Genomic DNA, 23919 nt, shown 5'->3' with positions numbered 1-23919 from the left:
AAGCAGTCTTCACTTTTTTTTCCATTCTTTTCTTTTTTTGCTGCTCTGATTGGATGAGTTCCTCTGCCCTGTGTTTGAGTTCACTGATCCTCTCTTTTCCTTCATCTAGTCTGCCATAGAACCCCTCTAGTGTATTTTTCAGTTCACTTACGGTATTCTTCAGTTCTTTGATTTATGTTTGGTACTTTCTTATATTTTCTCTTTGTTGAAGTTCTCATCGTGTTCCTCCATTCTTTCCTGAGTTCAGCAAGCATCTTTATGACCATTATTTTGAACTCTTTATCAGGTGAGTTACTTTTCTCTGTTTCATTAAGATTTTTTCCCCTGAGGTTTTATCTTGTTCTTTCATTTGGAATATATTCCTCTGTTTCTTCATTTTGCTTGACTCTCTGTGTTGGTTTCTACCCATTAGATGCAACAGCCACTTCTCCCAGTCTTGAAGGGTTGGCCTTGTGTAGAAGATGAACTTTATTATTCAGTCGTGTCTTAGCTCATGTTGTCACAAACCTCTGTGCTTGTCCAAGCAGCCTATTTTTATATATATATATATATATATATATATATATATATATATATACACACACACACACACTTTTTTTTTTTTTTGTGGTATGCGGACCTCTCACTGTTGTGGCCTCTCCCATTGTGAAGCACAGGCTCCAGACGCACAGGCCAAGTGGCCATGGCTCATGGGCCTAGCCGCTCCACGGCATGTGGGATCTTCCCGGACTGGGGCATGAACCCATGTCCCCTGCATCGGCAGGTGGACTGTCAACCACTGCGCCACCAGGGAAGCCCCCTATTATATTTTTAATAGCTCCTAGTAACTGAGTGTGTGCCAAGAGCAGTCAGTGCCCCAAAGGGGAGGATCTCAGTCAGCACCTAGATTCAAGCTGATTGGAAGCCAGACCTTCAGGCAGCAGCTTTTAAAAAATGCAAATACATACACTCCTGTGGGACCACAAGCCTAAGCCCTGCTAGTCACCAGAGCCAGGCAGTCTGGCTGGGCAGGAGTCACAAAATTTGGGGCTCCAGATGAGTGTATAAGCTCCTTTCTGAGAGATACTGGTGAGCTGTAGTGAGGTGGAGGGAGAGTGCCAAGATGGTGTCCACTGGCCTCCATTCCCTAAGAGCCCCTAAGCTCTAGGACAAGCAAATAGGCCTCTTTGTTAGAAAGACTGGGGGGGTGTTTAAGTCTGCTGTCTGTGCAGTACTCTGGGAGTGGTAGTCTACCAAGAGCTGTCTCTCTGATTGTTACAGCTCCATGGGACCCAGGATCACAAGCTTCCCTAACCTCTAGAGCCAGGAGATCAAGGGGTGTCTGGATGGTAGCCACAGAAAGTGTGTCACCAGCTGTGAAAACCAGGGCAGCAGATGTGTGTAGAAGCTCCCCTCTGGGAGCTACTGGCACTCTGGATCATGGCAGAGGGAGAGCACAAAGATGGTACCCACTGCTGGAGCAAGGCAGAGGGGTGGTATGAAGACGGCACCTGCTGATAAAGTAAAAAAGAAAGATAGCTCCCTCCAGCTTTAGCAAGGCAGAAGGAGAGCAGGAAGGAGGTACCCAGCAGCCTCCATCCTTAGAGAATATCCCAACAGGACCTTGCCCCTCAGACCAATGCTTTAAAATTAGTAAATGAGTCTCTTTCACATAACGAATGGGCGCTTTTCAATGGGCTGCTTCTGCACTTGACCCTGGGGCGGGTGAGTCTGCACGTGAGCCCTTTAAGAGCCGTTTTCAGTTTTCATGGCCCTGTGGGTCTCGTGGGTGTGAGCCAAGTTGGTCTTCAAATCCAGGTGTTTGGAGGGCTCATCTCTCAGGTGCTGGTCTTAAAAGTTGGGGTGCCTGATGTGGGGTATGAACCCTGTACGCCTTGGGGAGAAGTTCCGGGTTTGCGTTCCCTTCTGACTGTGTGCTGCCGTGCCTGGGGTGAGGTTTATGGTGAGAGTGCCTCTCAGCCTTTCCTATCTGCTTCCGTGTGAGTTCTCTGTCGTTTGTCTGATGTGAAGGGGCCATTCCGGTTTTCAGATTTTTTTCCACAGGAAATTGTTCTATGTATAGCTGTAGATTCAGTGTGTCCCTGGGAGAAGGTGAGTTCAGGATCTTCCTACGTCACTATCTTGAACCACAACCAGGTGTTTTTTCTAATAATACTATACAGAATTAACTTAATATTTGCTGACTATAAAAACAAATCACTGAAAACATGCATTCATATTGTTTTATTAATTTTTGATACAGGAGTTTATACAAGAAATAGAAACTTTCGACTGTATAAATCATCAAAAATAGGAAAGTATGTGCCTTTGGAGGTTGCTGAAGATAACAAATTTTATCCTGTACAATCGGAGAATATTTCCAAAGAAAATCAGTATTTCCTCTCTGCTTTGGTCAGCAATGTCAGGTATACAGGACCAGAATTAAATCATTGTGTGTTCATGAATATTTATTAAGCAGTGAATGGCACTATATATTACTAAAATGTGAATTGTATAAATTTTTTATATCTTGAGTAAAAGAAAGTCATTTCTTAAAATTCTACGTTAACTGTTCTTTTTTGTCCAGTAAATAATAATAGTAAAAGTTATTTTTTAACCATTTTTCTCTTTATATCCTTTTATGATTATATTTGATATATTTTCCAGTTTTTAAAAGTGATTCTATAAAAATGAAAAATGCATTGCATTTGGAAATTAATTACTGTTAACATTTAATTTTCTTTTTATATATGCACGTACAGAAATATAATTTACATAGCTCCTTCATTTAAACATATTTCTTGAGATCATTATTTATATTGTTTTGTCACCTGTTTTATCCACTCAACATTATGTCATGAATATTTGTCAAGTTAATAATTACCAACAGTAAATTGTAAATAAAATTGTTGATGTGTATATAATTTTCCATTATACTGATATACTCTATTGTCAGTTCTGTTACTGAACATTTAAATTCCCATGTTTTGGTCATTTTTAAAAAGTGTGAAAGACATCTTTCAACAGAAATATATGCCTTTATTCCCCTTCACTCTGGGCTGGCAATTTTTGTTAGTGTAGGACATGTGGTTAAAGATCAGGCTGAATTGCCTCGCTGAATTAACTTGTTCTGATTCTTCTCCTTTTTGCCTTTCCTACATATAAGTTTAAAGAGAAATTCCATAGAGATAAATTTTAATAAAAATACTTAAAATACACTGCCATAAGGCAAGTTGTGTCCAAATGTTGATTTGATAGCAGTTACTCAGGAGGGTGGGAAGATACGTTGTTTTTCTCTATATATTTATGGACTATTTGAGTTTTCATAACAAATCTTAGAAGTAACATCAAAGTCTTAGTTTCCCTACCTTTAAAATGGAAATAATATTAACATCTATTTCATGGAGTTGTGAGGATTAAATAAGAGCTGTATGTATGTGCTTACAACAGTGCCTGGCACATGGTCTCTGCTCAATAAATGTTAATTATTCGTCATATCTGAGATTCTAGAGGTAGCATGGTCCTAAAAATTACATGATTCTTGCTCCCCACTGTTGCTGGCACCAGAATAAGGTCACATTCTGTCATGTATGGGAAAAGCAACACAGTTGGTCTCTAATAACAGCCTGAAGTACAGGTAATCTCCTGATTACCAAATCTCATTTCTTTTGTAGTTTCAATGTTAATTTTACAGAAGTGGAGAGTTCTTCTGAGTAGAGTTATCTTAATTGTCATTTGTGTATCCAACTAAATATCAGGTATTTTTCTTCCTGAAATAAAGGCTAAATTCTTTATGGTTATGAATGTATTTTCACTTTCAGTTAATTTTAATCTATTTTCCCTTTGATTTCATCCCTCTCTTTTTCTTCCTATTATCCAGACTTTGTTAACATAAATTTCAAAGGCTCTGTATGTTTGGGGAATAGTTCATTCTGCAGCTTCAGCAGTCCTAGTGTCTTCTGATTTACTCTGTAGTAGAGGAAAGCATCAGTTTCAAATGATCACCAAACTACTCTTTTTTTGTATGGGTTGGATTGGTGCTTTTGTAGGCAAATGTGGCATAAATATCCTAGAACAGTTACCTGTTGAACAAAGGATTTTATTATGAAATTATTTGAAATTGTGTCCTTTCGGTAGTCACGTCTCTTTAATTCTAATATATATTGTTACTTTTTGTTGTACCTATTTTCTTCTTCAGATCCTCAGATACTTTACGAATTCTGACATGTGACATGTCTCAAAATAAACAACGAGTTGAGAATTTTAACCATACCAGTACTTCAGGTAATTTTAAGAAAACAATTTCCTATGAAAATTTAAGGATGCAAAATTTATTTTGCTTATAAATCTTAAATCTTAAGTATTCATATGTACTGATCCTTCAGAACAACTGGGTTTCTATCCAAAATGGAAAAAGTATAAAAATTGATGTATTTTAAGCTTCTTTACTAATTTTCATTTTATGGTATTTTGGGGGAAAATATGAAAATGTAGATTGTTTATATAAAAAACACATATTAAAATGAAAAAACAAAGTTCTCTTCACCCCTCTGTCCACAATCAAAGATGGGTAACCACTGTTAATAACTGCCTGTTTAACCCAGCAGAGCTTTTCCTGTATTTCCTGTATATGGAGAGCTTCTGCATTTTTTTTTTTTTTTTCTGCGGTATGTGGGCCTCTCACTGCTGTGGCCTCTCCCATTGCGGAGCACAGGCCCCTGACGCGCAGGCTTAGCGGCCATGGCTCACGGGCCCAGCCGCTCCGTGGCATGTGGGATCTTCCCGGACCAGGGCACGAACCCGTGTCCCCTGCATCGGCAGGCGGACTCTCAACCACTGCGCCACCAGGGAAGCTCTGCATTCTTTTAATGGCCATATAATTTTTCACAAAATCTATGTGTACTTCATTCCTATACTGAAGAAAATATAGATTTTTTTCTAAGATATATATAAACTCTCCAGTAAATATTTTTATACACATATTTTGGGCTATCATTATTTATAGTAGTGGAACTGAAAATTTAAATGTACAACAAAATGGTTACATACTGTAAAATTGGTTACATACTGTAAAATACTCTGTAGCCATTTGATTTAAATTTATAAAGCCTATATAATACGAAAAATGCCCATTTATGACGTTAAGACTCAAAATTATATGTGAGGTATGATCACAGGTTTATTTTAAAAATATGGATAACATTTTCTTATGTTTATTTTCCTCTGGTTGTTTAACAGTTATTTCTAGACATTCCTCTCATTTCTGCTGTAATATATTTTCCAAAATTTCTTAAATTATGTGTACTATTTTTGTAAGTGAAATCGGGCTTTATTTTAAGAAGAGTATTCTGTCTTTAAATTTAAGTAAGATTTTAAATAAATTATTTTTAATTATTCCATTAGAGTCTTAGAAAATATAATGAATGTCAGTGCTCTACAGCTAAAGAGCACTGGAGAACACACCTGTGGTAAGCTGAGTTTATTACTGGTCACCACGGTGGAGAATGCACACCATAGGAAACTGAGGGCATCTCAGTAAAAGGGTGTTAGAAAGGACTTATAGGATTCAGGCTTGAGTTAGATGCTTTTGAAGTCTCCAAGGAAGTGTGTTTGTTTTGAATTGGGTGCTGTCAGTGACAATTTTATGATTAAATATCTTGATAAATCTTATCTAGAAGGAAGGCCAACTACAGAGAGACTAAAGCTACAATTGGCAAAGAAGGAGCAGCTACTTACATTAGACAAGATAGGTGGGCACTTGGTCATTTTTGTGGTTTGGAAAATGTTCATATTTTGTCTGTGTTCATACATGAGTACAGAGTGGTGTTCATTTATGTCTTGAATCATCATGGCCACAGAGTGACCTTATCTGATGTTGAAGTTCTGTGAAATAGTTTATGATTAATAGGAGAACACCAGGGCTGAGCTGTGGGTCCCCAGCCAGCTTGTAGCAACACCAAGGCCTCAATGATAATACTAGGACAGCTCCTGGATGCAAGGGACTGCTTTTCTCTTTATCAGAATGAAGCAAGCAACTGAAGTGATACTAAATGCTTTTTATGCAAATTAGCTAAAATTTGATTTAATTGAGAGGTCTGAATTTTACCTGCTTCCTTGTAAGAATCTATGACTGACTAAAAGACAAACTGCAGAGAAGGCCAAAAAAAACCAAAACGAACTGGCAGGGGCAGGTTGCAAAACCCCTGGTTGTACTAAACAACTTAAAATGTAACTCCTCATGTTTTAGCCGTTATGATTTATAATTAATTTTTCTTTTTGTTGCAGTAGAAACCACTGAAGGTTTTCAGTGTTCACCTTACCCTGAAATTGATCAATTTGTTCTCTTGTTGGTGAATAAAAATGGCATTAAAGGAGGTAAACAGTCTTATTCTTAATTAACTGTTATATGATACAATAATAATATCTTTAGAAACATTATTTGTGGTTCAGGAATTCGGCGCTGGAACTACTTTTTCCCAGAAGAATTATTGGTTTATGATATTTGTAAATACCGCTGGTGTGAAAACATTGGAAGAGCCCACAAGAGTAATAATATCATGTAAGTAATATTGTTTGAGTTCTGTGTGTTTAACCAGTATTATATCTTAAACGTTTATAATTTTTAAAGATGAGAATATAAAAGTGATTTTGTTATAATAGATTTAGTTGTAATTCAATTTATATTTTATTTGGTTTGTGTTTATTTTTTTTTAGGAGTTTATTAATTTACTTTTGGCTGTGTTGGGTCTTCGTTTCTGTGCGAGGGCTTTCTCTAGTTGTGGCAAGCGGGGGCCACTCTTCATCGCGGTGCGCGGGCCTCTCACTATCATGGCCTCTCTTGCTGCGGAGCACAGGCTCCAGACGCGCAGGCTTAGTAGTTGTGGCTCATGGGCCTAGTTGCTCTGCGGCGTATGGGATCCTCCCAGACCATGGCTCGAACCCGCGTCCCCTGCATTAGCAGGCAGATTCCCAACCACTGCGCCACCAGGGAAGCCCTGGTTTGTGTTTTTTAATATTTGAGTTTCTTATTACCTTGCCTCTAGCACATATCTTTATTTGTACTTTATTTGGTAAAATAATCCCTTAAATAGTAAACTTTTGAGGAAACTAAAGTAGAATTAAGTGGGGCTAGAAAGAAATGAGAGGTAGTAGCCATTGGCCCTTGACACCTATGGAGTCAAATCAAAAGTGAGCAAATTTGGACCAGAAGGAAACTACTCCATCAGTGTTTAAGAATTGGAGTTAAGGTTATGTTAACATGTTCAAGACAAAGAATGGTATAGAAGGGAACCAGTATTTATTGGGTGCTTGCTGTATATGCCACGCCCTGTTTTTAGAGTTTTCTTTTAAATGCCCCTGGCAAAAGGAGAGGAATTAAAGGAAGAAGTAAAACCATAAGAATTTTAAATCATATAAGGAAATATTTAGAATAGGGATAAAATAGAAACCCAGTAGTTATCATTTATGATGTGAGAAATTTTGCTATGTTTTAATACATAATGTCAAAGCTCAGACTTTGATATATCAAGCTTTTATAGCACATGGGCCAGATATGAGAAAATGATCATGAAGCTTTTGTTAGAAAGCCGGAAAACATCTTCGATATTATTATTCAGTGCTATATTATATATGTAGATTAATTCAGTAAAGAAAAAAAAACTTTAAAAACTATATGCTCAGTGCAGAAAGCTGTAACAGAAAAACACAAAAGACAAGACCACCCATAGTCCCAGAACCAGTAATATCTATGGTTAAGATTTTGGTGTATCTTTCTAGTCTTTTTTCTATGCATGAAAGTTTTCCAGAAAATCATTACCATACAATGATCATCTTTTAACTTCTTGAGATACTTAGGTTGCTGTATGTTTCTTTCTGAAGAATTACCAGGTTGTATTATGTATCCACAGTATATTCTTTCTCTTAACTGTGAGATACATCATATAGGTAAAAGTGTGTATATAATGTATTGATATATGTACATTTTAAGAACTAATACTAAAATGATAACTTACCATATCTGTCACTCACCATAAGAAACAAAATTTATCCAAACCTCAGAAGTACCTTGTGGGCCCAGCCCCAGTTTGTTTAGAGATTATAGCTATTATCCTGGATTTTGTGTTAATCTTTCCCTTGCTTCTCTTTATGGTTTTTCCATATATATTTGTATCTCCAAACAGTGTATTATTTCATTTTACATTTTTTTGAATCTTAGGTAAATTGCATCCTTTGACTTGCTTTTTTGGTCAACATTGTATTTGTGAGGTTCATCCATACTATACTGCAGCATGTAGCTGTTGCTTATTCTTGTTTTCATCATTGTATATGATGTCATTATACAAATATAAATATACCAGGTCATCTATTGTCCTGTTTGGCTTGCTGCTATAAACAGTGAAGCTACAAATAGTCTTGTATATATAACTTAGTGCACATATGCAAGTTTTTCAAAATATTTCTAAAACTAGAACTGCTGAGTCATAGATATGCACATATTTAATTTTATTAGATAATAAATTATTAAATTTATTATTATTAAATTAATTTTATTAGATAATAAATTATTTTTCCACATGGTCACACTACTTTACACTCCCACCAGCAGTGTTTTCAGATTTTGTACTGATCCATATTCTTACCAAAACCTTATTATTGTTAGATTTAAAAAATTTGTTTTGCTAATCTGGTGAGTTTAAAATGATATTGTAGTTTTCATCTGAATTTCCCTGATTACTAACAAATTTGAGGATTGGATTGTCAAACCTCACTCATACGAATCAGAGATCTTACCCAATGATAAGCTTTACTAGTAGCTTTAAAGATATAAGGAAGCAAAGGCACAGGTGAAGCAGAGTGAGGCCTGGGACATCTGGCACGGTGACCCAGCTCCTTCCTGCACTGGATGCTTTTCTCTAACTCAGGTTGAAAGCTGAGGCAGAAGTGAGCAGTCACTGTACACAGCAGGCAGCTTTGAAGTTATGAAACATCTGTGTTTTATATTCATAGTTACATAGCATGTGTGACATGTCCAGGGAGCCATGCCTTATAAATCCAGACTCTAGGTTTGTTTACCATATGCAGAAACATCCTGTGAAGAACATTCTACGTAGATAAGGACTCTCAACTTAGCAAATTGCCATTGGTCCCCAGACTTTCTCAGTTATGTTGCCCTTAGTATTGTAATAATTTTTTCACATTGCTCCAAGGACAAAAGAAATACCTAACAGTTTATTAATCAGTTTCAAGCAACTTAGTATTTGTCCTAATAATTTAGTAGCTCTTTGAAAAAAAATGTTTATCAATTGAAAGAAAATATTTGTATTTCATTTTTTTAAATTGAGGTATAATTGACATTAGCTTCAGGTGTACAACATGATTGCAAAATGATCTCCACAATAAGTCTAGTTAAATAGTTAACATCCATCACCATGGATAGATGGAGTTACAATTTTGTTTTTTTTGTGATGAGAACTTAAGATTTACTCTTAACAGTTTCCAAATATGTAATACAGTAGTATTAACTATAGTCACCATGTGTACATTATATCCCAATGACTGACTGATTTATACCTGGAAGTTGGACCTTTTGAACCTCCTTAAATGTAATTATTAATGGGATGTGTGTCCTTTTGAGCACTGCATAAACTCTTAAACCTTGGAATTAGGCTGGACACTGCCACCCGCACTGTCACGTCTCATTCCACATTTATGGTACTTTTCATCACAGCCACCACCAAAAAACCCAGCTCTACAAAGATAGGACATCACTGAAAGGAATGAAGAAAGGTGATATATTGAAGCTATGAATTACAAGCAAGTAGTTTGCGGGGTGCTTGACAGATGTGGTATCACCGTTTCCCTAGAAAGATAAATATCCTACGTCACTCTGGGGCACTTTGGTGTACAGTTTGGGAACTGTAGCATTAGTCTGTTTATTAGGAAGTCTATTGGAATGTTTATGGGGCCATTAGACTGGGTTGCCAGCATTTTTCTCTCCTTGGTAAATGTCCCAATACCACACAGACTGTTAACAATTGTTTCCTTACTAGTTAAATTAAAAAAAAAATTTTTAGTGGTTATAGGATTGTTCGCGTTTTCTTTAAGTTTGCTTGCTTTGGTTTATTCTTATCTAGTACTTTGTCTCTTCTACCAAAATTTTCAGCATTACTGGAAAAAGTTCACAATAGTACATTTTTAGTATATTTTGCATTTGTAGTTGTATCTCAGTTTCTAATAATATTTGTCTTTACCTCTTTTTGTTTAATCTTGAAAGAATTTTATTCTTTAGTCTTCACATTTTGTCCTTGTTGATTTTTCTAAATTTTTGCTCTTTATTACTTCCTGACTTTTAATTTATTAAGGTTTATTCTGTTACTTCTGTAAGTTGTGTTTAGCCATTTTTTTTGTAAATAAGCTTTTAGGATTCTAAATTTCTTTCTAAAGATCACTTTGGCTCTGTTTCACATATTTTATTTTTTATTTATTTTGGGGGGGGGGTGCCCACCACGCGTCTTGTGGGATCGTAGTTCCCTGACCAGGGATTGAATCTGGGCCCTCGGCAGTGACAGCATGGAATCCTAACCACTGGACTGCCAGGGAATTCCCCTCACATATTTTAATATGTAATTTCAGTTCCATTCAGTTCTAAGCATATTCTTATTTCCATCATGGTTTTTCCTTGAGTCATTTGGTTATTAAGAAAAATGTTTTAGGGCTTCCCTCGTGGCGCAGTGGTTGAGAGTCTGCCTGCCGATGCAGGGGACACGGGTTCATGACCCGGTCCGGGAGGATCCCACATGCTGCGGAGCGGCTAGGCCCGTGAGCCATGGCCGCTGAGCCTGCGCGTCCGGAGCCTGTGCTCCGCAACGGGAGAGGCCACAGCAGTGAGAGGCCCGCATACTGCAAAAAAAAAAAACCTTTAAATTTCTGAGTTTTAGTTAGCTATCTTTTTGTTGCTTATTTCTAAATAATTTGCTTTGTGGTCAGAGAATGTGTTGTGTGAATGAATACTTTTAAACTTGATCATTCATGTTGTACCTAGCATAGTCAATTTTTATAATTGTTTTAAATTCTCAAATTTTTGATATCCTGAGTTTTGGGGAGTTGTTTGGTATCAATTATCAAAAGAATAGTTTTTAAAAATCTTTATTTATGGTTGAAGATTTGTTTACCCTTGAAATTGTCAGTTTTGCTCACATATTTAGAGATTCTCTTATTTGGTGGATAGAAGTTGGGAATTGTATATTCCTCGGAGGAACTTTTGTCAGTATGTAATTTTTGCCCTGAAGTTCATTTTGTGTGATACTTTTGGCAACCATGGTTTGCCAAGTTAATGTCTATTTTCATCCTTTTACTTTTTAACTTTTCTCCATCTCTAAGTCTTAGGCATATCTCTTGTAAATGGCATGTAGCTGAATTTTGTTTTCTATCAAGTCTAGATAGTAAATAATTTTTTCTTCTTTTTTTAATGTAAAGGATTTTGGTTGACCTGAAAAATGAAGTTTGGTATCAAAAATGTCATGACCCTATATGTAAAGCAGAAAACTTCAAATCTGACTGTGAGTTACTAATTTTTACATTTACCACAAAGTAAAAATTAGATATTTATATAATAGTTCTACTGTTTTTCTGATTCAGGTTTCCCATTACCTGCTGAAGTGCGTCTCCTGTTTCTTCTCAAAGAGGTAAGTGCAGTTTTTAGTTTCCTTCTCATTACTAACTAGTTCTTGGTATAATGGCAAATGAGCTAATGGTGTCCAGGTGTGTCCAGATACTGTTTAAACACCCTGTTCTGTACCTTGTTTTCACTTAGGAATATGTTGTAGTGATTGTCTCATCTCAGCACGAATCTCATAATATGAACCTCATTTTTTCCCACTGCTACATAAGAAATTAATGCAGCTAGCTAGCTATTTAACCAGTTTCAGACATTTAATAAATTTCTCATTTTTTGCTTTACAAAGTATAACAAAATATAGTTTCTTTAAACTATAAGAAGAATTTCTAGAAGTAGAACTGTGTCAAAGGGTATAGATTGCCAAACCAATATTTTTCTTTTTAAAACTTTTATTTACCCAAGTAATTCACATTCATTGTACACAAACATTAGAAAATACATAAAGCACAAAAGGAAAAAAGCATCGTCACTTATAATTTGACCATGCAGATAACTGATGTAAATGTTGTGGTCTGTATCTTCCAGAATTTGTTACCTGTGTACCCTCCTCATGTTTTTTAGTCATAGTATACGTACTATATTGTAGGCTTTTTTTCCTAAACTATCACAGATATTTTCCATACATATCACCAATTGCTCTCCAAAAACGAAAGGAAATTAGATTTCAGTTTATGGGAGTACCTATTACCCTACACTTGCCAACATTGCTTGTTTTTGCCTTTTGATCTTTACCAACCTGGTAGGCATAAAGTGGTATTTCAGGTGTTTTAATTTACACTTATTAATGCAGATTAACTTTCATCAGATTTACTATGTATTTCTATTATGGATTGCCTGTAACTGCCCTCTACTTTTATATGGGGGTCTTATTAATATTTTACAAGAACTTTTCATTAAGTATTCTTTTGTCATGTTATTTTCTAGACTTTTTTAGTGTTTTTTTCCCCACATCAATCAGCCTTTTTGTTTATAGTGTTACGGTTAGAATGAAAGTTACCTGCTACAAGCTGAATTAGTGCTTGAGTTTACAGTCTAGATAATTGACTGGTACCTATTAAATTTGATTTTAAAAAGTCTCCTGAAAAAATTCATACTGAAATGGTAGAAATCTCATTCTTGATCTGTAGGAGCTGGATATAAAATAGCTGATAGCCAGATTCTCTGGTGAACTAAAGAGATAACCAAAAAAAGATTTTTAAAATTGTGCCTCTAAGAAGAATATTTTATCCTTGTTCATTTTGAGTGTTATTTTGATGCATGTTTGTGGTTTCTGATTTTTTTTCCTGCCTATCCAGTAATACCTCAGAAATGCCAAGTTGAAAGTATTTTTGGTGTACAGTATTACCACTGCTTGGATTTAATTTATCTTTTTATTTCTGCTTGTCATTTCTTGCTTCATCTGGTTTTAAAAGAAGTTCCAACCTACAAAAATGTTGCAGCAGAACAAGGAACCCTCCTGTATGCCCTTCCTCTAGACTTGTTAAACATTTGGCCACACTTGTTTTCTCCCTCTACTGTACACATTACACATCATCATTTTTGATGAATTTTGTCTAGGCATTTCAGGCTGCGATAACAGAGTACCTTAGACTGAGTGACTTCAAAACAACAAATTTCTCAGTCAGTCCCAGATCAAGGTGCTGGCGGACTCAAGTCAGCTTCCTGGGTCATTGAGAGCTGTCTTCTCACTGTGTCCTTCCCTGGTAGAAGGGATCACAGAGCACTCTGTGGTCTTTTATAAGGGGGCACTAATCCCATTCATGAGGGTTCTGCCCTCATGATCTAATTACCTGCCAAAGATCTCACCTCCTAATACCATCACATTGAGGATTAGGATTTCAACCTCATGAGGATGGGGGTACATAAACATTCAGTTCATAACAAATCTCTTCAGAATAAGTTGCAGACATCAAAATCCTTCTTATTCTCCAGCTACATACTTAAGAGATAAAGAACATTCTTATATACTTATAGTGAAATTATTAAATTCTGGAAATTTCATGTTGATACAATATTATTTAATATACAAATCCACACTCGTACTTTGACAGTTGTCTCAAAACTGTTCTTCATAACTTTTTTCAATCCATGTTAATTTTTAAAATACTTTAAAGAGAGAATATGTTAAGATAGCAGATACATTTTAAAAACCAGTTTGCCTTCAGATAGACTATCCACTTTTTAAAAAAATCAGTCTTACCTTTGCTGTAGCCCCATCTGTGTACACTGAAAAGAATGTGCCACAGGAACTGCAGGCATTTCTAAATTTGGAGTTTCAAGAGTGTGCCACAAAGGCAGCAACAGTGAGCCCATCCCCATGGTGACTGTATTGGAGACAATATCATCCAGTGTTTTCAATTTAATATCTGTTGAACTGAATACTTTAATTCAGTAGAGATCGACTGTATGGTGAAATCATACATTCTGTCTGAATAAGCAGTATTTTCTTCCTACTCTACTCTCCCTTCCCTTTGGAACTAAAGGAAGAGGAGTTTACAACAGATGAAACAAGGGACAATGAAACCAAGAATCCTCATGAACCGTCATCTAGTGCATCGTCAAAAGGTACATTTTCTGATGCTGACTGGGATAATGGCATTGATGATGCTTATATTTTGGAGGCTACAGAAGATGCTGAATTGGCAGAAGCTGCAGAGAACAGTCTTCTCGGTTATAATGGAATTGATGAAATTCCTGATGAACTAATTATAGAAGTATTACAAGAGTAGCTAATTAAGGACACTTACATAACTAGGCTGTAATCTGCTTGAAAACATTTAATAACAAACTAGTAACTTATAAAGCCTGTTGTATCAGCTAAGTTTTATTACTTTGCTTCCAAATCTTATTTATTGAAGTAAACCAGTTTTATTGAAAATTAGCTCCAGTGTGCTTAAATTCAGTATAAGTCTCCTTATTTGATTAACCAAAGTTATTAGTCTTTGTTCATATCGGCTTAATTTTGCATGTTTATTTTTACAGTAAAACTTTCGTATGTCTAGGGCTGACTACGTGTCAACATTTTAAAACATTTTGAAACTCATCACTTGACATTAACAGAAAAATTAACTATGGCCTCTAAAACTACTATATCTAGCCATTTAATTTTAATGACAAAGTAATATTAAATTCTGGTGACAAGACCATACAACCAGCCTGAACAATTAGACAAGTTTACTTTTTTAAAATGTACCTGGGAATGTTGCTATAACATAACAAAAGAAATATTCAATTCAAATTAATAAAGTTTGGGTTTTTTTTCCCCCATCTCCTTTATGGAAAAATACATACAGTTTCAGAAGGTAACAGGCAGTAGCATGAGACAATCTTTATATGTGCACACTTTAGTAGACTGGTCTCATTTCTGGTCAAGGAGCTTCTCTAATTGATAGTTGATATTTTGCAGATGGTTTTCAGCTCCCAAAAGGGGTCTTGCTTTGAATAGCAGAGCTGGAAGGCTGGATGAATCATACTGTTGAGGGAAAAATATTCAGAATAACAAATACCAAAAACTTTTAGAACCCTATCCATTTTACATAGCTCAATGTTATGACCAAATGCCAATTTTTTTTTTTTTTTTTTTTGCGGTACGCGGGCCTCTCACTGCTGCGGCCTCTTCCGTTGCGGAGCACAGGCTCCGGACGCGCAGGCTCAGCGGCCATGGCTCACGGGCCCAGCCACTCTGCGGCATGTGGGATCTTCCCGGACTGGGGCACGAACCCGTGTCCCCTGCATCGGCAGGCAGACTCTCAACCACTGCACCACCAGGGAAGCCCCCAAATACCAATATTAATAGAGGTTTCTCAAATACCAATATTAATAGAGGTTTCTCTGAATCACTTTTCCTCTCATTTTTTTGATAAAATTGGTTTTAACTCATTGCCTTAGGACAATTTGATAAGTAAGGTTGCAAGGGAACTGCTCTGCAAAGCTTGAGCTAATCATCCCGGGAGATAAATTGGCTCAAAGAACTGTGGCATCTGAATTATTTAAAACAAAATCATCCCTGGGACAGGGTATGACCTGGTTTGGGCAAGTCAGCTAGAGCTCTGTGGGGTCGGCTTGATCTCATGCTATTTTAAACACAGGAAACCATATGGAAGATTTACTTTTACTATAAGAACTGATGGAACGAGAACAGCAGGTCCCTAAAATTCATCATCTGGAAATATTACTTACTGGGAAGATCAGTAAAGTGTCTTAAAAGTTGCCAATCCAAACTGTCCTTAATGATTAAAGACAAAATTAAATACAAACCCAATGTAAAATAGAAAACAAAGCTCAACTCATGATTTTGAAATAATTAACAAAGCCAAATATCACGGTGCAATTTGTATCTAAGGGTGAGTGACTAAAATCACCCGACAGCTGTATCATACTTATGATAGTTTGTTGCTTATGTTTTCAAGGTGATTTTCTTGGAAGTGAAATTAAGCAGAAAAGCTGTCAGACTGACTACCACCCAATAATAATGGAATTTTTTCTAGAATATCACTTACCTTATTACTAGGCAATTCAGTTTTAACAAGTATTTGAGAGCCTAATGTGTTCAAGCTACCATGGGGCACCTCCTCTCAGGGAGGGTGGGCAAGGGGAAGAACTAACATTTGGTGCTAGATTCTTAGTTTAGGAGAAGAGGTAAGACAATATACCCCAGTATCTACACTCTGAAAGCATAACGCACAGCTGCTACAACAGAAGTCCAGAACGCCTGAAGGCTTGCACAGAACAAGATGTTAGTAAGATGTATTCCAAACAAGGCAGTCGCTAAGTCTCAGTTCTCATCCAAGTTATAATGTTCAAATTCAACCAATGTCATTGTTAATTTCTTCTACTAACCAAAATCCCCAACTCCAAATAAGCTTTAGACCAGTTGGGTACTGTCAAAAAAAATTAAAAACATTCTATTTCCAGATCTCTAATATCCTGAATATAAACAAATCTTTATTCTCCTGAACCTAACTTTTAGATCAGTATCAAAACTTTGAAGTTGAATTTGGAAGTGAAGAATAAGATGTATGTATACATTATATTTGTATATCATAATTTTATATAAAATATACAAATTTTTCCTATAATTTAAATACTTCTATTAATCTGAGTTGGTTATCATAACAGTAGCAAAGTCTGCAGCAAAAATCAGAACCAACTACAAAGTTTACTAAAACTGAACCAAGCAAGAAACAGGAAATATGAACAGACCAATTACTAGTTACCGAAATTGAATCAGTAATTTAAAATCCCCCAACAACCAAAAGTCCAGGACCAGATGGCTTCACAGGTGAATTTTACCAAACATTTAGAGATGAGTTAAACTATTTGCAGAGGAAGGAATACTTCCGAACTCATCATTCTGTGAGGCCACCATCACCCTGATACCAAAACCAAAGATATCTCAAAAAAGTACACGCCAGTATCACTGATGAACAGAGGCAAAAATCCTCAATAAAATCTAGCAAACCAAATCCAACAATACATTATTCAAAGAATCACACACCATGATCAAGTGGGACTCATTTCACAGATATAAGGATTTTTCACACACCATGATCAAGTGGGACTCATTTCAGATATAAGGATTTTTCAATATCTACAAATTAATGTGATATACCTCACTAACAAACTGAAGAATAAAAATAATATCACCTCAGTAGATGCAAAAGAGCTTTTGATAAAATTCAACATCCATTTATGATAAAAACTCTCCAGAAAGTGGACATAGAGGGAACTTCCCTCAACATAATAGAGGCCATATATGACAAACCCAAATCTAACGCCATACTCAATGGTGAAAAGCTGAAAGCACTCCCTCTAAGATCAAGAACAAGACAAGGATGCCCACTCTTGCCACTTCTATTCAGAAGTCCTAGTTACAGCAATCAGAGAAGAAAAAAGAAAAGGAATCCAAACTGGAACAGAAGTAAAACTGTCACTGTTTGCAAATGACATACTATACATAGAAAATCCTAAAGATGCTACCAGGAAACTACTAGAGCTCATCAATGAATTTGGTAAAGTTGCAGGATACAAAATTAATATACAGAAATCTGTTGCATTTCTATACACTATGAAATATAAAGAGAAATTAAGGAAAAAATCCCATTTATCATCACATCAAGAAGAATAAAATACCTAGGAATAAACTTACCTAAGGAGACAAAAGACCTGTACTCTGAAAATTAAGATGCTGATAAAAGAAACTGAAGAGGACACAGATGGAAAGATATACCCGGTTCTATACCGGATACTATAAAACTCTTTATTAGTGTAGTAGTTATAGAGGGAAATGTAGGCAGAACACTCTTTGACATAAATTGCAGTGACATCTTTTTGAATCCACCTCCTAGAGTAATGAAAATTTTAAAAATAAACAAATGGGATGTAATTAAACTGAAAAGGTTTTGCACAACAAAGGAAATCATGAACAAAACGAAAAGACAACCCACAGAATGGGAGAAAATATTTGCAAACAAAGCAACCAACAAGGTATTAATTTCCAAAATATACTAAGAGCTCATGCAGCTCAATATCAAAAAAAAACCCAATCAAAAAATGGGCAGAAGATCTAAATAGACATTTCTCCAAAGAAGACATACAGATATGGTCAAAAAGCACATGCAAAGATACTCAACATTGCTAATTACAGAAATGCAAATTAAAACTACAATGAGGTTTCCCCTCACATCAGTCAGAATGCATCATCAAATAGTCTACAAACAACTAATGCTGCAGAGAGTGTGGACAAAAGGGAACCTTCCTACATGTTTGGTGGGAATGTAAATTGGTACAGCCACTATGGAGAACAGTACGGAGGTTCCTTCAAAAACTAAAAATAGAACTACCAAGTTATCCAGCAATTTCACTCCTGGGCATGTATCTGAAGAAAACCATAGGGCTTCCCTGCTGGCACAGTGGTTAAGAATCGCCTGCCAATGCAGGGGACACAGGTTCAAGCCCTGATCTGGGAAGATCCCACATGCTGCAGAGCAACTAAGCCCGTGTGCCACAACTACTGAGGCTGTGCTCTACAGCCCATGAGCCACAACTACTGAGCCTGTGTGCCACAACTACTGAAGCCCGCACGCCTAGAGCCCGTGCTCCGCAACAAGAGAAGCCACAGCAATGAGAAGCCCGCTCACCGCAACTAGAGAAAGCCCACGTGCAGCAGTGAAGACCCAGTGCAGCCAAAAATTAATTAATTTTTAAAAAACACCATAATTTGAAAAGATACCCCAGTGTTCACTGCAGCACTATTTACAATAGCCAAGACATGGAAGCAACCTAAATGTCCATCCACAGAGGAATGGATAAAGATGTGGTATATATATACACAAAGGAATATTACTCAGCCATAAAAAAGAATGAAATAATGCCATTTGCAGCAACGTGGATGGACCCAGAGATTATCATACTAAGCGAAGTAAGTCAGACAGAGAAAGACAAATGTCATATATCACTTACATGTGGAATCTAGAAAAGTTATACAAATGAACTTATTAACAAAACAGACTCACAGACTTCAAAAACAAACTTACAGTACGAAAGGGGAAAGATGCGGTGGGAAGGGATAAATTAGGAGTTTGGGATTAACATATACATACTACTGTATATAAAATAAACAACAAGGACCTAGTATATAGCACAGGGAACTATATTCAATATTTTGTAATAACACATAATAGAAAAGAATATGAAAAAGATTCTTATATACATATATGTATATAACTGAATCACTTTGCTGTACACCTGAATCATTGTAAATCAACTATACTTCAATAAAAAAAATTTACATTTTTCCCTAATACATGCCTTTTTAATATTTCTCAACTTCTAAAATTACACCTACTATTTATAATGGGATAATGGCTAGTTTTTCAGATACAAAAGATACTAAAGTATGGGGTGAACAAACAAGAGGTTGGTCTTTATAACATGTATGAGTGGTCTTACGTTGACGACAATTACAGTAATAAAGCATAGCTGTTCACTTGAGATTTGTACGCAGAGGATACACTTCCCTTAAAGAAATTCAGTTGTCTGAAGCTTAAGTATAACATCTTAGTAAAATCAATGTTTCTGGATTTTTCTTTACTCCTCTGGCCTTAATTAATTAGCTAAAGAAGTGGTGATAACAAATTTTCACCAATTTATAGTGATGCTTTTTGGGTAGACACCAACACCAACGCTGCCTCTCCACAGCTCTTGTACTGTAGCATGCAAATGCCCTGTATCTTCTGAAGCATAGTGAAAAGTGAAAACTGAAGTTACCGTGTCCTTTACATTTGGTTCTTCCTCTTGAATATCTGAATAATCTTGATGAAGCTGTTTTAAATTAGACAAGAAATATGCTGCATTCCTAAGGGAAGCTTTTCTCTCCTTAAGTTCATCATACTTTATTTGTAGTTGTTTCAGCTCTGGTTCTAACCTAAAACAAAAAAAAAATTTTCCCGAAAATAAATGACATAAAGTGTAACAACAGCCTAATAAGGTAGATGAGATGGAGTATGTCAGGGTGCTGAGTGAAGCTTTTTAAGCAGAGAAGGTGGCCTAGGTGGTCTGAGGTATCTTTGGCTCTGAAATTACAAACGTGAACAACTCTGGACTCAACACACAGAAAAGACTCTGAGTGCTCAGCATTGAAGCCCACAGACGAGTATGCCTGTTATGTCCTAATATTCATCGAGTCATTTTTAAAGTCTTGGGAACTACTGAATTAAAACATATACTTGGGTAAAGATTTTAGCGCCCCAGGCGGAAGTAGACAGGCATTGCAGTTTAACAGTAAAAGTATGGATAAAAAGCCTTCCCTCTGCCCCTTCCTCTTGCTGAAATTTTGTCCATTTCCAAGGTCTAATAAAACCAGTGGAAAAACTCTCTCAGTGCCTGGATGAAATGTGTGACCTTGGGCAACCTGCTTTCTCTCTCTCAGTAGATTATTAGTTTCTTATCCTATAAAATAAAAAGGTATAACTTGGATTTTGTGGACCAATTTATAAAAGGATGGGGAGAGGCTACCATCTTTTATTCTCACAAATGAAGATATAAAAAAAATATGCTCTGATATCATTTTACAAAATAAAAGTCCTCATAACAGTTCCGTACACTGAACAAGTGCTGCATTCTGGAAAACTCACTGTGCCATCTGGGTTGTGGGCAGGAGTGCTCGATTTGGAGCCAGTCGGCAGACACCAGACCGTGGCTCCCTCACTTCCTAGGTGGGTGGCTGAGGGTCAGTTACTGCTTTGTGCCTTAGGTCTTTCACATGTAAAGTTACAATAATGACATACATTTTTCTCTTTCTGCGCCTTTTCAAAATACTATACTTCTCAACTTTTAAAATTCTATCTAGAAAAGGAACAGTAGATCTCAAAGACAGATGAGTCTTCTGTAGTTGTCTTATATGGCCAAATAACCTACCTCACAGGGTTACAGCGATGAGTTAGTATGTAAAGCATTTAAAGGACAGTGCCCAACACACACAGCTAACACCTTAAAAAGCTTCCTCTCATTATCTTTCTTATTTTGGCCTGGGCCAATGAAAGCTTTAGCATGGGCCAGCAGCACCTGTCCATACACTAGATTTGGAAACCAAAGGCTTAGACAACCAATTTTTCCCACTTCTAAACTTCTGTGGCCATCTCATCTTTAAAACTTAGCACTTAATTATAGGTTGTCTTTTCTGATAAGACCACTTTTTCAAGCTATTTTAAACTCCTTCAGAGCAGAGAGCATATCTGATATGTTTATTCTTCTACTGCTTTACTACCAACCCTCCAGCTCACACAGCAGCCCTGTCTGTATGGAAGACCACCAAAAAATACTAGTTGGTTGACCAGCTGATGGATTGTGCTCCAGTCTTCCTAACCAGACTATGGAGACACCCCTGGTGGAAACTGTCCTGGCCCAACACTTGGGAATGGACTCACACGAGTGCCATGCCAAGCTATACCTTTCAACAAGATTGACAAAAACTGTTAACACTTAATACAAAACTTACTGTATCCCAGTCTCCGTGAGGCACTTTCTGTATATTTATTCATTTAAACCTCACAACACCCTGTGAGGTATAGTTATCATTGTGCTCATCTACAAATGAGGGAACTGAGGCATTGAGAGGTTAAGTAACCTGCCCAAGGTTGCACAGCCAGTAAGTGGCAGAGCCTAGATTCAAAGCCAGGCAGTCTGGTTCTAGATAGAGTCTGTGCATGCACTAACTCTCTAATTTGGCTGCCTCGGGCCAGAACTGAGAGCTCTCATGGGGGGACGGGCCACTGCTGAACCCCCCTCTGCTCACAGCTTCTCCACTTGGCAGCAAAGCCTGCCTTCGCTGAGCTTCCAAGCTCAGAGAAGCCTGGGGTTTAAACGCAGCACAACAGCAAGTTTTACAACAAAGCCTCGCATGGCATATCGTGATTAAATCCTTCTTGTAGGTTCTCAAAGAGGATTTTGATATTATCTTACCGAAGCAGTTCATCCTGGACTTCAATCAAACGTTGCCTTTTCTTTTCGATATCTGAGATCATCTAAGTAACACAACAGTTAAATTAATTTTGTAAATATTGAGCACTGTCTTGTACACTGTATTGGAAATATAGTGGGAAACAAGACAAACCCCATTCTTACCATCATGGAACTTTGGTCTAATAGGGAAGCTAGATATTACAACTTGTGATACATGCTGTGAAGGGAAAGAACAGGGGTATCCACTTGAGGACAACTTTAAAGAGGAACTGGGGTCAGATCTTTACCACCCTGTGAGCTATAAAGGAAGCAGTCTCCATTTTATCTAGGACACTAGAAAAATATTGAAGCAGGGGAGTGTCATGACACAGTTTGTATTTTAAAAAGGACATTTCAATATAATACGCTGTATTATCTCAACTATCACTTTTAGTGACTACCTCATATTCCACTGCTGGACATTCAGACTACTCCTGCTTGCTTATAAGAAATGCAGAATTGACCAACAGGAGACTAAAACTGAAAAACAACAAAGGCTTATAATCACCAGAAGGAAAACGTATACATTTCAAATCCATTTCTGTTATAAGTGTAGAGGGGGAGCTGTGCTTCTACACGTAGGTTCATGCAAGTTTGGAGCTAGAACATCGGATGTCAAGTGGTCCAACTACAAACAGATGGGCAAGGAGGGCCTTGTGTTTCCTTGCAAACCTAGTGGCACACAGTGCATTGAAGGGGCAGAACCAGGACAAGAAAGGGGGTCTCCTGACCCTTAACCCAGGATTCTTCCCAGGCTGCCCTTTTACCTGAGACATAAGACAGTTCTTTAGTCTAAAAGGTTTTTGACATACACAGCAGTGATAAATATACATTACATAATACTTATCCACATAAGTGGCCATTTTGGGCTTGAGAGCCATTCAGCTTGCAGGATACTTATCTGATCAATCACCAGATCAACCGAAGAAAAGCCTGACTAAAAAGATAAAAGATCTTATACAAACTCTCAAGGTCGTAAAACCCAGAGTCAGGTCTTTACTTAACTCTACATATGTGCACGTTCTACAGGACTGTTTCTAATCACATAAGTGAGTTACCTTAGTGTTCTTCCTTTTCAGAGTTTTCAACATCTGGACTTCTTTAAGCTACACAAAACAAAAAATAAATATTCGCCTGCATTTTCCACAGTTAACTGTTTATCAGTTTACAATATAACCACATCTAGTTTAAAAACAGCATGTGAAATGTGTATAGTTCTAATGAGTTCTTTACCACATTGCCAGCAAATGCAAGCTTTTCTAAGATAACAGTATGCTGCTCAGGATTAGTAAAAAAATATCTAGACCAACAAATTTATGTCAATGAACTTACCATTTTGATGAGTTCTTCTTTCAAATTAGAATGAAATTTGTTGATGGCTTCCTTACAAATTCTAGAGTCTGTTTTTTGTCTATAGCAGAATAAAGAAAGTTAAACTTAGGTTTACATAAAGGATTTTGAAAGGTGTGTTGCATTTGTTTAGCACACCCATAGACACACACACAGTTTGGTATGTGCCCTTTTGAATAAGATGACATGGTCAGCTTGCAGCCCTTTCTCAGATTTAAAAAAATGCTGGAAACATCTCAACAAACAAAAGAAAAAGAACAGGAAATATTTCCCCCGAACCCTCATGTATGTAGTCAGCACTCCCTGACACTAGCCACATCCACAGGTGAGACACTAAGCCATGTAGAAAGCAATGTTTACAGCCAATCCCTCTCTTTTTCTGCTGCCTGATCCAGTGACCAGCAGACTTTAGC

General features: G+C 36.8%; 2 protein-coding genes across 5 annotated transcripts in view; one reads left to right on the top strand and one right to left on the bottom strand.

Annotated features, from left to right (window-relative positions):
* Positions 1–14534, top strand: part of PRIMPOL (primase and DNA directed polymerase) — a 42493-nt gene extending 27959 nt beyond the window's left edge. Inside the window, exons 7-14 of one of the 3 annotated variants that reach the window (XM_049704305.1) lie at positions 2243–2405; positions 4178–4263; positions 5655–5729; positions 6268–6354; positions 6430–6538; positions 11455–11537; positions 11617–11663; positions 14140–14534. In XM_049704305.1, the coding sequence (XP_049560262.1) occupies positions 2243–2405; positions 4178–4263; positions 5655–5729; positions 6268–6354; positions 6430–6538; positions 11455–11537; positions 11617–11663; positions 14140–14385 (896 nt within the window). In that variant the 3' untranslated portion in view covers positions 14386–14534. Of the gene's footprint in view, positions 1–2242; positions 2406–4177; positions 4264–5654; positions 5730–6264; positions 6355–6429; positions 6539–11454; positions 11538–11616; positions 11664–14139 lie in introns of all 3 variants that reach the window. The other 2 variants (XM_012537414.3, XM_049704306.1) reach the window with 2 other exon arrangements.
* CENPU (centromere protein U) overlaps positions 12028–23919 on the bottom strand; it is a 32980-nt gene continuing 21088 nt past the window's right edge. For both annotated transcript variants that reach the window (XM_033409297.2, XM_033409298.2), the window contains exons 9-13: positions 23489–23567; positions 23215–23262; positions 22118–22179; positions 19925–20081; positions 12028–15128 (exon numbers count right to left, since the gene is read on the bottom strand). In XM_033409297.2, the coding sequence (XP_033265188.1) occupies positions 15015–15128; positions 19925–20081; positions 22118–22179; positions 23215–23262; positions 23489–23567 (460 nt within the window). In that variant the 3' untranslated portion in view covers positions 12028–15014. The remainder of the gene's footprint in view (positions 15129–19924; positions 20082–22117; positions 22180–23214; positions 23263–23488; positions 23568–23919) is intronic.

Source organism: Orcinus orca, chromosome 21, assembly GCF_937001465.1.
Source record: "Orcinus orca chromosome 21, mOrcOrc1.1, whole genome shotgun sequence".
Taxonomy (NCBI): Eukaryota; Metazoa; Chordata; class Mammalia; order Artiodactyla; family Delphinidae; genus Orcinus; species Orcinus orca.
This window is presented reverse-complemented; position numbering and strand designations above follow the sequence as displayed.